This window comes from Jaculus jaculus, chromosome 5 (genome assembly GCF_020740685.1).
Source record: "Jaculus jaculus isolate mJacJac1 chromosome 5, mJacJac1.mat.Y.cur, whole genome shotgun sequence".
In the NCBI taxonomy this organism is placed as follows: domain Eukaryota; kingdom Metazoa; phylum Chordata; class Mammalia; order Rodentia; family Dipodidae; genus Jaculus; species Jaculus jaculus.
The window spans coordinates 25,189,753-25,205,495 of record NC_059106.1 but is presented as its reverse complement, the minus strand read 5'-3'; the positions used below and the strand labels follow the sequence as shown (position 1 = coordinate 25,205,495).

The 15,743-nt window shown below is 42.9% G+C and overlaps 1 protein-coding gene across 45 annotated transcripts in view; it reads left to right on the top strand.

Moving 5' to 3' along the window:
- The window catches only part of Clasp1 (cytoplasmic linker associated protein 1), a 263,726-nt gene that overhangs the window by 184,531 nt on the left and 63,452 nt on the right, over positions 1-15,743 (top strand). For 29 of the 45 annotated variants that reach the window (XM_045150080.1, XM_045150065.1, XM_045150074.1 and 26 more), the window contains 6 exons: positions 1,032-1,135; positions 2,931-2,954; positions 4,145-4,389; positions 6,592-6,655; positions 8,130-8,132; positions 9,574-9,737. In XM_045150080.1, the coding sequence (XP_045006015.1) occupies positions 1,032-1,135; positions 2,931-2,954; positions 4,145-4,389; positions 6,592-6,655; positions 8,130-8,132; positions 9,574-9,737 (604 nt within the window). The remainder of the gene's footprint in view (positions 1-1,031; positions 1,136-2,930; positions 2,955-4,144; positions 4,390-6,591; positions 6,656-8,129; positions 8,133-9,573; positions 9,738-15,743) is intronic. The other 16 variants (XM_045150081.1, XM_045150066.1, XM_045150082.1 and 13 more) reach the window with 1 other exon arrangement.

The window sequence follows — 15,743 nt, the reverse complement described above, 5'->3', positions numbered from 1 at the left end:
AGAACTCTTGTTTGAATCTCCAGGTCCCACATAAGCCAGGCACACAGTGATGTAAGCACACAATGTTGTGCATGCACACAAGGGACACATGTATCTGGAGTTCATTTGCAATGGCTAAAGGCTCTTGCATGCCCTTCGTCTTTTTTTTTTTTCCTCTTTCTCTCAAATAATAAAAAAAGAATTTTTGGGCTGGCAAGATGGCTTAAAGGTTGAGGTGCTTGCCTGTGAAGCCTAAGGACCCATATTTGGCTTTCCAATCCCATGTAAGCCAGGTGCTCAAAGGTGAGGCAAGTGTTAGGTGGCATAAGTGGCTGGAGTTCAATTTTAGTGTCTGAGGCCCTGGCACATCGATTTTCTTGTTTGCTCACTCTAAAGTAAAAAATAATAATTTACAAAAATAAATTTCACAAGCATGGTAGCTCATACCTATAATCCCAGTACCCAAGAGACAGAGCATTAGAATCTTTGCAAGTTTCAGGCCAGCATGCTCTACACAGCAAGTTCTAAGCCAGCCAGGGCTACTTAGTACAACCTTGTCTCCAAAAAAAAAAAAAAAAAAAAAGAGTTCTGTAAGTTGATGGTTAAATAAATAACTGTTAAATAATGGAGACACAGGGAAATTTTCACAAAGATCAAGTTAATTTGTTTAAAAATTTTAACTTTTTTACTCCAAATTGCACCTTTAATTTGACAAACATCAAGGCTACTTGTATCTAAAAGGAAAACTCCGTCGATTAAAAGATTCAGCTTAGTCCACCTACCTTCCATAAGGTCTCAAATATTTTTAACAATAAAAACATTCTGGAGTAGATTCTACTTAAAAAAAAAAAAAAAAAGGATGCTTTGTGGCTCAGTAGTACTAAATTTGAATACCTTAACCCTCCCATTGGCAGGCCAGGTCAGTGCAGTTGACACTGTCTAGGCGTTTTCAATGCCTCTGTCTGACTGTAGTGGGAGGAGGCATGGGCCTTGCAAAGAATCAAGAAAATGGGAATTCAAGTGATACATGTTTTGCTTTGTTTTCTAAATAGACCGATTTGGGCTGGGCCAGTCGGGAAGAATCCCTGGTTCTGTGAACGCCATGCGAGTCCTGAGCACAAGCACGGACCTGGAGGCCGCTGTGGCCGACGCGCTGGTAAGAGAGGCACAGTGTGTAGTCCTTCCCCCGACCGGCTACATGTTTCTCTGACTGCACAGGAGATTGTCCCCAAATCAGGTTTGACGTCTAAGACTAGAATGAATATTATACAAATAGTGTTTTTTCTCTCAATCAACTCTGTACACATACAAGTGAAAATCTGCCTTCCAGAAAATCAGCATCAAGAACTCAGATCTGTGCTCCTCCGAGTTAAAGGAAGTTTTGATGACATTGGGGTTTCTCACATGTCATTGGCTGTTTCTTTTGTTTTAATTTTTACCATTTCTTGTTTTTTTTTTAGTATTTCCTATTTTCCATCTTGTTCTTTTTGTTGCTTTACAGACTTTGATGACATGGCCTTATATGTGTGAATGACTAGCTCATAAAAGAGTTGGAGGTTTAAAATCCTGCAGTTATTTCATTACCACTCTGATCTTTAGTTTTATTTAGTTTTGTTCCCCGCAAACAGGGCAAATTTTTCTGGTTTGCTTTATGAAGCCATAAAGCATTACAAAAGGTGTTTTGTTGCCATTACAAAGTAATACCGGAAAAGCAAAACAGTCATAATTCCACAGTGAAGTTCCCTGGTTGAATGGCTTGTGGCGACTTGCTCTTTCAAGACACATCCCAGCTGCTAGTGCCAGCATCCTGCATACCCTGCTTCTTGTGCTCAGCCTTCCAATAGATGTTCTTTAGAACTTTCTCAGCTCTGGCCTGGCCTTTGATGTTTCAAGATGTATTCTCTTGGGTGAAAAGAATGCAGGTGTAACATCTTGTTCTCCAGCCTGAGGTTTCACATTTAGCCATGTGCCACCTGATGGACACTGTACAGATCGTGGCTGCCTGATTCTTGTCTTCATGTCTCTCTGCCTCTTTGATTCTGTCTCAGTCAGATGGATTCTTTGACAAGTGTCTGAGCAAGCAGTGTGCTGCTCTCAGAATGCTTTCCCGGCAGGCAGATGCCCTGCCAGCAGCTCTATTCATCAGCCTTAGAAGTAGGACTCTGTCCTGGCAGGTACTGGAGTGCAGGGTATAATTGCTCCGGCCATGGTTTTAGCTTAAGAGTCAGAGCTGAAGCAGTGTTCTGTGAAGCTCTTTCTCCTCCAAGTTGCAGCCTTCTAAATCTGACTTTTATTATTCAGAAAACTTGAGAAATGGAGGTCAGAGGGTTAGAAAACAAAGAAGTTGAAACCCTCAGCTAAACAGAGCTTCCAATTAAGGCAGAGAACTTTCTTGGTTGTTGAAAGCGCGCCTGAGGGGCTATGTGCAAAGTTCTAGGAGGCAGATTGGAATCGGAGTGTTCAAGCTTTGGCTTAACTCAGCTCGAGCTTTTCTTAGAGCCCTAGCTCCCATGATGCTCATGCTGCCCTAGTCACTCTCCATCCACAGCTGAGTGGTCTCCAGGTGAACTGCTTCTGAAGAGGACAGTGCAGGAATGGTATGGCATCCTTGCTACAGAATAGAAGCTCAGAGGCAACCAGAAGATCCCACAGAAGTAGAGAGTAGATGACAGAGATGTGACAGAAATGTGCTTTGTGGGTGTGGGATGGGTCTCAGCAGAGAGTTACTATCAAGAACACAGGGTCCTGAGAGGTGAAGGCGAGCTGGGAAACACCATTTTGAAAGCTGTCTGTTGTTACCTGCTTAAAATGAAACGCTTGCTGACCTGTGTTTTTTGGTTTGCTAAGAGATGTTTTGCTGTACACTTTTGTTGCCAGAACAATCCCCACATATGCTTCTGACATAATTCTCTATGCTTTTTCCCCATCCTTCAATATTTTCCTGCCTACAGCTGTTAGGAGACTCCAGGAGCAAGGTACCAGTGCTTTTAACTTTTGTTTACAACTTTATTTTCTTCTGTTGCGAGTACATTTCTTTTAGAACCTAGTGAAAACACAACATGTAGTGAGGTGTAAAATTCTGGTTTCCATTACGATTCTGTTGAACCCACTGTCTTTCCTAGTGATGGAGTCAGTTGCCTTTTGCCAATGTTAGTATTTTTTTTTGTTTTAATGTTAGTATTTTTTAAATACTTCTCCTGTTTGTGCTTCATTCTGTTAACTCAAGTTTGTACCTCATATGTCATCATAATGTCACAAATGGATTAACAACATTTTTCTTGTTATAGGATTCTATATGTTAGTGGCATGATTATATAGTTTATCATCAAAATAAACATTTTCAGGAGTGAAGGGGTGCTGATAATAATTACACTGGGGCCACAGGAAGAACAGTCCTGAGCAAATTGGGATTCAAAATAATTACATTATCAGAAACTCTCATTTGTGTAGTTTAAGCTACTGTTTGGCTTTTCGAATACTTTGTGTGATACCAATCCCACATAGTTATTACTAACTGTGGATATTATATACCGGGTAAGGGAAATGAGTGGAGGGACTGTAGTGTTCTTGTTCAAAAGAAGTCTGTTAGGATTGTAAAACCAAAAGATGTCTGTAGAGTAGCTCATACTGTTTCAGAATCATTTTATGTAGAATATTCTGCCACTGCCACTTCAACCTCAGGCTTTCTTCAGGAAACATGGGTATTCAAGCAAGTCTACCTATAGACCTTGCTCAGGGTTGCTTACTCTGGCCTGTGGAGGGGCTGGGTGTGTCCATACTTGCAGAATGTCAGCACTGGGGTTTTCCACGTGGAATATAGAAGTCCGTGAGCCAGGTGCAACAACTCTTGCCTTCTTGGAGAGAGGGAAGCCTCTGAAGCCACACAGCCAGTCAGTAATGATACCAGAATTGGAGCTCAAGCCCACCTTACACAGTGTGTGAGAGCCCACATTCTTTCCCTGCCAAGGGCTGTGGTGTCCATCACTCACGTTGTCCACCTGGAAGCTTCTTTTTCTATTTCCCTAATCTGTGAACACAAAATGTATGTGAATTGGTGTGTCTTTTTCTGTGTAGCTTTTCTCATGGTTTTTATTTAGTAAGACTTATTGTTGTTTTACCTTTCTACTTCTTCCACTGCTCTTCCTTCCCTCATTGGACCTCTCAGAAGAAGCCAGTGAGAAGGAGATACGAACCTTATGGGATGTATTCTGATGATGATGCCAACAGCGATGCCTCCAGTGTTTGCTCAGAGCGCTCATACGGTTCCAGGAATGGTGGCATTCCCCATTATCTACGGCAGACAGAAGATGTAGCAGAAGTTCTTAACCACTGTGCTAGTTCAAACTGGTCAGAAAGGAAAGAAGGGCTCCTGGGCCTGCAGAACTTACTGAAGAGCCAACGAACCCTGAGGTGAGGACAAGAGGTTTTGACAGGGAGCCACATTGAAGGCCCCTGTGACACTCCTCAGGGGCTTCCAGGGCTTCCCTGTCATTATAGAGTCCTTACAAAGTTCTATTCACTGGCGCAGGCACCAAGGTGCTAGTGACTAGGTCAAAGTCCTGATCTTTGAGACACGTGGAAAGATCTGGCAGTGTATCTATAAAGAAATAAGATATCCAGTTGTCATGTACTCAGGTTGAGGGGCTGAGTCAGGAGGATTATCATGAGTTCAAGGCCAGCCTAGGCTGTGGAGTAAGTTCTGGACCAACCTGAGCTACAGAATGAGATCCTGAATCAACCAAACAAGAAAAAGAAAAGAAATAATAAGTCTAGGGCTAGGGACATGCACTAGTGTGACAACCTGAGTTCAGATCCCTAGAACCCATGTAAAGGCAGATGCTGTGTAGCACAGGTCTGTAACCTCAGCAAGATGGAAGGTAGAGACAAGAGAATCCCCAGAAGTGTGGGGGCCAACCTGGTGTGTACAGTGACAAACAACGAAAATACCCTGTTTCAAAACAAGGTAGAAGGTGAGGACCGATGCCTGAGGATGTCCTCTGACCTCTGCAGGCACCATGGCATGCACATGCTCACACACAGTGCACATCATAAACACATACAACATACACACCCATAAAAGTAAGAAAGAAACCTAATCAGTAAACAAGAATATTGATATATCATTGACTTGGAAGTGAATCTCAATTGGGAGATGTTAAAACATGAAAAAGAAGTGTGAGTGGGAATTGAGAAGTAGAAAGTTTAAAACCCATATATTATATCCTTGGGACGAGTGTTTTGGTGGGAGGGCATCATTTTTAAAAATAAGCTGTGATCCTAGATGGAGGGCCTTCCTGGGTTCCCTGTGGCTCATGAGCACTAGAGGGTGCTGGCTGTGTTCCAAGTGTGACTTTTCAGTCTGACTCTGCTGCTGAATTCACTGCTCCATGCTGTTTTGTCCATGGCAATGATCCCAAGTCGTGTCACATGGATTCTGAAATGTAGGCACTCTTGTGATTTGTCAGACGCAAAATGAGGATGGTTATCAAGGTTGCTCTTCAAGATTCTGTCTGGGCTTGTTGGGTGTTCCGCATTCTGCATTCTCAGTGCTCGCCCAGGGCTCATGAATGGTCTCTCAGAACCTGCTGCTCGGCGCCGCTTGCTGCTGCATGGGGGCACTGCGGGCAGCGCTGAAGGATCGCATATGCAGATAGCTCCGGAATGATAAGGAAGAGAGACCCCCCAGTCTTGATGTGAAAGGGGGACTCAGTTGTGCTGTTAGGGGAGGGGAAGGGCAGGGGGTACCCATGTGTATTGAAGCTTTGCTTGGTGCCAGTCTATCCTCTCTTTGTGAGGGTGGGGGTGTACATGTAGATGCATGCACCTCCCACACATATATGCAGAGGACAGAGGATGACATAGGACATTCTCTTTTGCTCTTCTGCCTCATTTCCTTCAGACAGTGACTCTGACTGAACCCGGAGCTCACCATTTTTTATTTAGACTGGCTGACCAGGTAGCCCCAGCAATGCTGCCTCCCTCCCCTTACTGCTGGGGTTACAGGCATGCATGACCATGCCCAGCTTTTCACCTAGCTACTAGGAATTGAACTTGGGTTCTCCTGCTTGCACAAGTACTCTTGCCTTCTGAGCCATCTCCTTTGGTCTGTCTGCTTGAGTACTCTTTGCAACCATGTGGCACACTGTCTGTCCTAATTTCCAAGCATGAATAGGAAGCTTAATTGAAGCAAATTTTTTTTTAAAAAAAGCTACTGTCTTTGTATCAGAATTGGTATTAGAGTCCAGGTTTGCCTGGCCTGAACCACATTGATTTCTAGTTTATCTACTGCCTTATACCCTGGCAGGTGGGAGACAGACCTGGGCAAGGTGAAGGGGGCTTCCCTGCTCCCTTCTAGCTATGTAAGCCAGGCCATACACATGGCAATCCTTTTACCTTGGTTTCCTTATCGTAAAGTGAGAGCAATTCTCTGGTTTTATAGTCTCAATTTCATCATGAATTAAATAAGATAATTCAGGTGTGACAGTTTTTGTTACATAGATAAAGCTTATATAGTTGATTAAAACAAAGATTTTTTGAGAGCAAAACTATAGCTAATTACAGTGATGACTTATTAAATTGTAAACTCGTTTATTTCCATTTTTTTCCTTCTAGTCGAGTAGAATTGAAGAGATTGTGTGAGATTTTCACTCGAATGTTCGCTGACCCTCATAGCAAGGTAAGTCTGTAACCAGGCCTTTTTGTATGTTCTGGTCTGCATGCCTGTGTGAGTTGTGTAAGATACCACTCAAGAATGAGAGCGCATTCCCCGTAGTGCAGCTTTACCCTTAAAATTCAACACCCACTCCTGCAAGAGTGTATGTTAACGTCTTTCAAAAGTGGAGCCCTTGTGAACTTGCCTACGACTTAAGTCCGCTTCAGCCATGGTTACTGTGAAGGCGCCAGTGTCGCAGCCTCACTCAGTCAGTCAGCGTCTCTGTGAGCCTCCTTTTAGCTGCTGGGCTGGGCAGCAGGACTTAAGACTCTATGATACAGTACGTTTTTAAATGTTAACAGTAGTGAAGAATTTTTAAAATGATTTTATTTATTTACTTAAAAGAGAGAAAGAAGCAAATAGAGAGAATGAGTGCACAAGGGCCTTCAGCCACTGCAAACGAACTCCAGATGCATGTGCCACCTTGTGGTATACGGGGATCCTAGAGAATTGAACCGGGGTCCTTTGGCTTTGCAAGCAAGCGCCTTAACTACTAAGCCACCTCTCCATTCCTGCAATTATTTTTGTGTCCCATATAGAATTTGCTCATAGGATAAGACACAAAAATGAAAGTGTTAGCCAGGCGTGGTAGCGCACACCTTTAATCCCAGCACTTGGGAGGCAGAGGTAGAAGGATTGCCATGAGTTTGAGGCCACCCTGAGACTCCACAGTGAATTCCAGGTCAGCCTGGGCTAGAGTGAGACCCTACCTCAAAAAACAAAACAAAAAAAAAAATGAAAATGTTTACTTACTGAGTGATTTCTCAAGATATAATTTCACTGTTTCCAGGAGTGCTTGGTAGAGTTCACATAGCTGATTCCCCTGCCTTCTGGGGGCCAATGGAAGCACTGAGTTTGAGGATGGCCTTAAGCCATTCCTCCTCTTGCTGAGGTGGACATACTCAGAGGGTGGGACAGGGCCAGTTTTGAGAGAGGCCCCCTTTTAAAAGTTACTTGGACCTAGATTTTTAAAAAAAATTTTTGTTTTTATTTTTATTTATTTGAGAGTGACAGAGAGAGAGAATGGGCACGCCAGGGCTTCCAGCCACTGCAAATGAACTCCAGACACATGCACCCCCTTGTACATCTGGCTAACATGGGTCCTGGGGAATCCAGCCTTGAACCAGGGTCCTTAGGCTTCACAGGCAAGCACTTAACTGCTAAGCCATCTCTCCAGCCCTGGACCTTGATTTTTAAATAAGTGCTACTGTTTAGAAAGAAACCTTTGAATATTGTAAGGTGTTTAGAGTAAGAACATGGAGAGATAAAGATAAGAGAAAATTAAAGGGTAAATACAGGACAAATGAATGTGTACAGATTGATAGTGAGCAGAAACTAATCTTCAGTGCTGACATGCAGGATTAATATGATACTACAGTTTTTCTGGTGACATGGACTCCTCCAAGCTTACTGTGAGAATGAAGCCTGTGGTGGCCAGAGAGTCCAGTGGCTTATTATTATCATCTTCCTTCTTTTTCTGTCCTTAACATCTTTGTACAAATTGTCCTTAAAGTACAAACACCCACCCACTACCATCTGTCCATTCACTCATTCATCATTACCTAAACACCTACCATGAGCTAGGAATGCAGGAAAACAAGATGGCCCTTACCTTGGGAGGCGCTCACAGACTACAAGGGTCTGAACACAGGGCTTCTCCCTTCCTCTCATCCCTGTAGTAATACTCACTATATTAGTTGCAAAGCATGTCTTAACATTCCTCTGAGGCCTTCTCAGGAAGAGGATCAATAATATATTTTTTAAAACCCAAAAGGCCAAGTATAAAGGCCACATTTATATCCAAAGATAAAGTCATGGAGATTTTTCTCTAGGGAGGTGTTAAAAGCAATAAGCATACTGCAGTTGGTAAGAGTTATATACCATACGAGATATTAGATGGTTTTCAACATTGATCAACTTTTTGTTACCCGTTACCTCTAGATTGCTGATTCAGAAGCAGAATGTGAGGATAAAGAAGGAAATTTGTTTCCATCAGAAGGCTCTTGTCCAGTGAGTTGGAGGTCTCAGTTTAGTTAATACTTCCTAGGTTCCTGTGAGCCCAGCCAGGATTCCCCTACCAGAGCTCACTGATGTTTTTTGCCCTGAGCTGTATCACTGGAGAGCCCTGGTGATGTACAGTTTGCACTAGAGCTGTGGAGGTGTGGGGAGGGTGTCCCAGTACAGTGCCAGGGTAGGAGAGCACAGTGAGTACCATTTACTTCTCTGAGACTGGCTCAGAGGTAATCCCCTATGCACCTTAGGTAGCAGCAGTGAGAAGTAGATGGCCTGTGGGAACTTCCTTTTATATACTAATTCATAGTATCTGAATTGTTGTATGTCAGATTGGCTGACTAAAAAGCCCAGTAACTACAGAATATCGGATAGGCCCATTGTTCTCTTTTGCATCTTGTAATCATATAGGATATGTTAAATCCTAGATAATGAGTAAGAAGAGTATAAAATTAAGATAAGAAAGACTATCTCTCTCCCCCTTCAGTATTCAACTCATAAATGTTAATTTCTCTCTACTGGCATTGATAGGCTTATATTGAGGGAGGAGAAAATACTTTTATTGATTTGTAGCTTTTTCAGAATTTTTAATGAAACTGCATGGAAATGATATTAATTGGCTGTGGACTAACATGAAATCTGTTTTGTTGCATGGCCTGGTTTGCGGTGGAATTCACAACAGAGAGTAAGTGCCACCTCTTTTTCCTTTATGTCTTCTGTAATGCATTTGCCATTGGTCAGTGTGACCAGTTAACAAGGTTACCCTAAGTGACAAGATTGGGCAAAGCCAACACAAACATGTTTAATGTTTTCTAATATGGGAAGAAACTGTAAATGAACGATGTGAAACTTTTGCTTTTACTTGTGTCTAGGTATTCAGTATGTTTTTGGAGACTCTTGTGGATTTTATCATAATACACAAGGATGACTTGCAAGACTGGCTCTTTGTTCTTCTCACACAATTACTGAAGAAAATGGGAGCAGATTTACTTGGATCTGTACAAGCAAAAGTTCAGAAGGCTCTTGATGTCACCAGGTAAGAGTTTAGAGTTTTACCATGTTGTTGTTACAGGACTGTTGTCTGTGGCTTGCTTGATTTCTTGCCATTTTCTTCTCTAACTGAAGGCCTGTGCCCACTCAGTTTTCATGTTCTCTCGTTAACGTATTTGTTGACATGATCTACCAGCCTAGGAAATGGAATACCCATCTCTTCTTTGACTTTGCAGTGTTTTTGTAAGTGTCTAAAGTGTATAGAAATTTAAAAATTCTCTACCCTTTATAAAATATTTAGAGTGGGGCTAGAGTGGTGGTTCGCGTAACAACCTGGGTTCAATTCCCCGGTACCTACATAAAACCAGATGCACAAAGTGGAAGATGCATCTGAAGTTCATTTTCAGTGGTTAGAGGCCCTGGCACACCAATTCTCTTTCTTGCTTTCTATCTCCCCCCACCTTCTCACTGTCTTCTTGCAAATAATTAATATCTAGGATATACAAAGAACTCAAAAAGTTAACTAATAAGGAATCAAACAGGCCAATCAAAAAATGGGCTAAGGAGCTAAATAGAGAGTTCTCAAAGGAAGAAATACGAATGGCATATAAGCATCTAAAAAAATGTTCTACGTCACTAGTCATCAGGGAAATGCAGATTAAAACTACATTGAGATTCCATCTCACTCCTGTCAGATTGACCACCATCATGAAAACAAATGATCATAAATGTTGGCGGGGATGTGGAAAAAAAGGAACCCTTCTGCACTGCTGGTGGGAATGCAATCTGGTCCAGCCATTGTGGAAAACAGTGTGGAGGTTCCTAAAACAGCTAGAGATTGATCTACCATATGACCCAGCTATAGCACTCCTAGGCATATATCCAAAGGACTCATCTCATTTCCTTAGAAGTACATGCTCAACCATGTTTATTGCTGCTCAATTTATAATAGCTGGGAAATGGAACCAGCCTAGATGTCCCTCAACAGATGAGTGGATAATGAAGATGTGGTACATTTATACAATGGAGTTCTACTCAGCGGTAAAGAAAAATGAAGTTATGAAATTTGCAGAAAAATGGATGGACCTGGAAAGTATTATACTAAGTCAGGTAACCCAGGCCCAGAAAACCAAGCGCCACATGTTCTCCCTCATATGGGGATCCTAGCTACAGATGACTGGGCTTCTGTGTGAGAATGAAAATACTTAGTAGCAGAGGCCAGTAAGTTGAAAAGGAGACATAAAGGGAGGAGGATACTTAATAGGTTGATATTGTATATATGTAATTACAATGATTGTAATGGGGAGGTAATATGATTGAGAATGGAATTTCAAACGGGAAAGTGTGGGGGTGGGGAGGGAGGGAATTACCATGGGATATATTTTATAATCATGGAAAATGTTAATAAAAATTTAAAAAAAAAAAAAATTAAAAAAAAAAAAACAACTATGGGCTGGAGGGATGGCTTAGCCGTTGAGGCATTTGCCTGCAAAGCCAGAGGACTCAAGTTTGATTCCTCAGGACACACGTAAGCCCAGATGCACAAGGGGGCACACATGTCTGGAGTTTGTTTGCAGTGGCTAGAGGCCCTGAAGTGCCCATTCTGTCACTCCCCCCCCCCAACTCTTTCTTTGTCAAATAAATTAAAAATAAGTTTTTTTTTTGTTTTTGTTTTTGTTTTTCAAGGTAGGATCTCACTCTGGTCCAGGCTGACCTGGAATTAACTATGTAGTATCAGGGTGGCCTCGAACTCACGGAGATCCTCCTACCCTGCCTCCCAAGTGCTGGGATTAAAGGCGTGCGCCACCACACCTGGCAAAAATATTTTTAAAAAATTTAAAAGAACTATCTATTAAAAAATATTTAGAGAGCTGGAGTGATGGCTTAGTGATTAAGCACTTACCTGCAAAGCCAAAGGACCCAGGTTTGAGTCTCCTAGGATTCATGTAAGCCAGATGACACACATGTCTGGAGTTCCTTTGTAGCAGCTAGTGGCTCTGGCGTGCCCATTCTCTCTATCTGCCCCTCTCTCTCTTTCTCTCTCTCAAATAAATACAAACAAACATTGTTAAAAATACTTAGAGTAGGGGCAAGCCAGAGTATCCAAGTGTGATACCTACCCACAGACCCTTCTATAATCATGGCATGTGAGATGGAAGATGGAAACGGGAGGGTTTCCTGGAGGCTAGCAGCAAACACAGCAAAGAACAATAGCAGAGGGAGTTCCAGACAGAGCAGCCCTGCCTCAAATGAGTTGGAAAGGCGCAGACTCATCCAGAAGTCATCCTCTGGCTCATATAGGAGTGTGACACGTGCGCCTGTGCGCGCATGTACATGAATACGTATGCACAAAAATTTTAAGCCTTAAACATATTTAGAGAACATTTAAAATACTTGTTTAGAGCCGGGCGTGGTGGCGCATGCCTTTAATCCCAGCATTCGGGAGGCAGAGTAGGAGGATCATCATGAGTTCGAGGCCACCCTGAGACTCCATAGTGAATTCCAGGTGAGCCTGAGCTAGAGTGAGACCCTACCTCGAAAAAACCAACAACAATAATATATATATTTGTTTATGTCTTTCTGAAGTTCTCAGTATCTTTAAGCCCTTCATTTGCTTGTAAATTATACTAGATAACTTTAAATGTGTGATACAGAATCCTCCAGTTCAGAAACACAGGAGGAAAGAAAGAAAAGCCACCGAGGCTCAGAAAAATTATAAAGTTCGCCTCCTTTGGCTGTGTGACCGCCAGTCCTCAATAAGCAAGGGGTAGAATGAAATGGCCTTAGATATTTCTGTCTTGATATCTGGCTGTGATGTGATGGAATATGGAAAAGAAGGTGGTAGGTTAGCATGTACAGGCCGAAAGACAATTTGGTATCAGTCCTCAGGTGCCACCCACTTTCCTTGAAACAGGATCTCTCATTGACCTTGAACTCACCAAGTAGGCTAGACTGGCTGGCCTGTGAGCCCAGGGATCCACCTCTCTCCACCTCCCCAGTGCTGGGATTACTAATGCATACCACCTTCCCTAAAGTTGTGTGTGTGTGTGTGTGTGTGTGTTTTCCCGAGGTAAGGTTTCACAATAGTCCAGGCTGACCTGGAATTCACTATGTAATCTCAGGTCGGTCTCGAATGCACTGCAATCCTCCTTCCTCTGCCTCCCGAGTGCTGGGATTAAAGTCATGTGCCACCACGCCCCGCTACTAATTTTTTTTTTCTTGGGTTTTAAGGATGGTTGTCACGCTTGTGAGGTAGGCACTTGACTGACTGAGCTAGCCCCCTAGCCCAGATTATTGAATCTTTAACAGAGCTTAAACTCCCAGTCACTTAGAAAAATGATCATCAGGACAGTAAGTTTTTGCTATAAGGTAGACTAGACTGGGTGTCGGAGTTTTCCCAGTGAAGGAGCTCATAGGTAAAGTGAATTTTCTCAGAACCAGAGACTGCCTTGGCTTGCCCAGGGCTACCCTTGGTGTTGGTGGCATTCTGGTCTTTGGTCCTGAGTCTGCTACTGTGACTTCCCTGCTGCTTTGTAGACTTGTGTACTGCTCTCCTGCACAGCCCGGCGGGTGGGGTGAGCCCGACAACAGCAGGCCACGCTATCCCATCATCTCCTCACGCCTGCCACTGCTATGTGAGCCTCTAAGCTCTAGTGCCAGTAGGTTTCTTTCAATCTCTGGCCTTGTCAATTTGTATAATTTGTACAGATATAAACTACTGTTATCTAAACAGATTTTCTTCCTAGTCTGAAAGAACTCAGAGCAGTAGACTACATTTATACTAATGTTACAGTCTAGTGGACTTGGGGAGCATTACTGTGTACCAGTGTTCAGTGGACTTAAAGTGTAGTCAGGGCTTGATGGGAGGGCAGGCTGATGTAGACGATGTGAGCACAGTGCAGGTCGGAGGGAGAGGCCCTGACAGGATGGCAGCTGCCTCCAGTTGTGGCCTTAGTAGGGTATAAGGCACATGTTACTACACTTTTCATAAAAGGTAAAAAGTAAGGATTTGGTCACATTCGGAGATGTTTTTATGACCCTGCAATGGCCAAATACAGCACGTGTAAGCCAGACTTGGAAACTTGGGGAATTTGTGAATGATGAGATCCATGTCAGGTTTTTAGGAATGAAAAGTATAGTGAGATTATACTCCTTTGATGACTAAGGAATACAGCTGGGTAAGTAGTTCAGTGATAGGGAGGCTCTGCATTCTATTTCTAGCACCACAAAAAGGGCATGGAGGAGGAGGGACGAACACAGTTGTGTCCTTCTGTTCAACTCATCCTTTCCTTTAAGAGTCCTGATCTAGGGCAGGGGAGATGCTCAGTCAGTAAAGCACTTACCTCACAGCTCGAGGACCTGAGTTCAGATTGTCCCTAGTACCCATGTCAAAATTGGGTGTGATTGCATAAGTCAGTAATCCGAGTGCTCAGGAGGTGGAGACAGAAGGATTCCCAGGATTTGAGGCTAGTTTTTACCTGAATTGGTAAGCTCTGGGTTCCATGAGAGTCTGTCTCAATAAACAAGGTAAAGAAAGGTAAAGTAAGGCACATATCTACCTCTGGCCTCTACATGGGTGCATATGCACTGAAAACAGGAATCCTAATCTCAGATTAGACATTGGCCTCTCCCCTCCCCCACCTGAACTGAGCTGCGTAGCTATTCTTACCTAGAATCAGCCAGGGCTTACGTGGAGGGGTCTGATCTGCGGGTTCTGTTCTGCCCTGCCTCTGGCTGTGCCTGACGACAGGGTGCATTTCCTGACTGAACAAACCAGGGACTCACAAGGCTGCTTGTTTCTAAGCAAGCGAGGAGCTTTGTCTGTAGCTTGTCGTGGTACTGAGATACATTTTGTTTCCAGAAGTCATCCCAAAGCTTCCCGGGAACAAATCGTTTGCAAGACAAAGATGCTGTTGGTTCAGTTTTTCTTTCTGTAGTGAGGACTGACCCCCTAGACTTCACATGTTAGGCAAGTGTAAGTCCTAGACTTACTTTTTATTAGTAATTATGATGAAATATTGGGATCTAATATGTACCACTATGAAATTACATTTTTCTTGTATTATTTCATATCACTCTTTTTAGAGTTGTTAATAATTAGTTTCATATTATAGATTCAAACTTATATCCTTCCTCATTTTATCATACATACTTTTGAAGAAAAAGTTTCTGAAGGGATCGCAAAGAAAGCAGTGTTATTACTTAGCCTCTTTGGTGGTAGATTCCTGCACTACATTTTCCACGTGGCACTCCATTAGGCAAGCTTAAGTCAGCATGAGTAATTGCCACATTGTAAGGAACAAAGCACTGACTTTCTCTAGACTTGTACAGTGACTGGGAGAAATGGAAGGGCCCAGGGGCACTCACAGATAATAGACACTGAAACCTTCTAGGTAGTGTGAGCAGGGTAAGAGGACGTACAGATAAGATCTAGAGTCCAAAGTGATTTTCCAGGAAGCGGAATTTGCAAAGAGAGCTTGGGGAGAGGGCACTAACCTCAAAGGTAGGAAGGATTGCTGGCACTGCTTCCTGGAGTTTGCTGCACACTCTTAGTTTTAAAGTAGCTTCTTGGGCTGGAGAGATGGCTTAGCGGTTAAGCGCTTGCCTGTGAAGCCTAAGGACCCCGGTTCGAGGCTCAATTCCCCAGGACCCATGTTAGCCAGATACACAAGGGGGTGCATGTATCTGGAGTTCATTTGCAGTGGCTGGAAGCCCTGGCACGCCCATTCTCTCTCTCTATCACTCTCAAATAAATAAATAAAAATGAACAACAACAAAAAGTAGCTTCTCAAAGTAACTTTAGTATGTGTTTAGGAGAGCTTCCTTTTCCTATATATTCTATATAATATTAATTTGATATTTGTGTAAAATAGGAAAGTGCTTTTGAAAAGTAAGAATATGGGCTGAAGAAATGGCTCAGCAGTTAAAGGAGTTTGCATGCAAAGCCTGATGGTCTGGATTTGATTCCCCAGGACACATGTAAAGCTAGATGCACAAAGTAGCACATGCACCTGGAGTTTATTTACAATAGCAAAAGGCTTTGGTGTGCCTA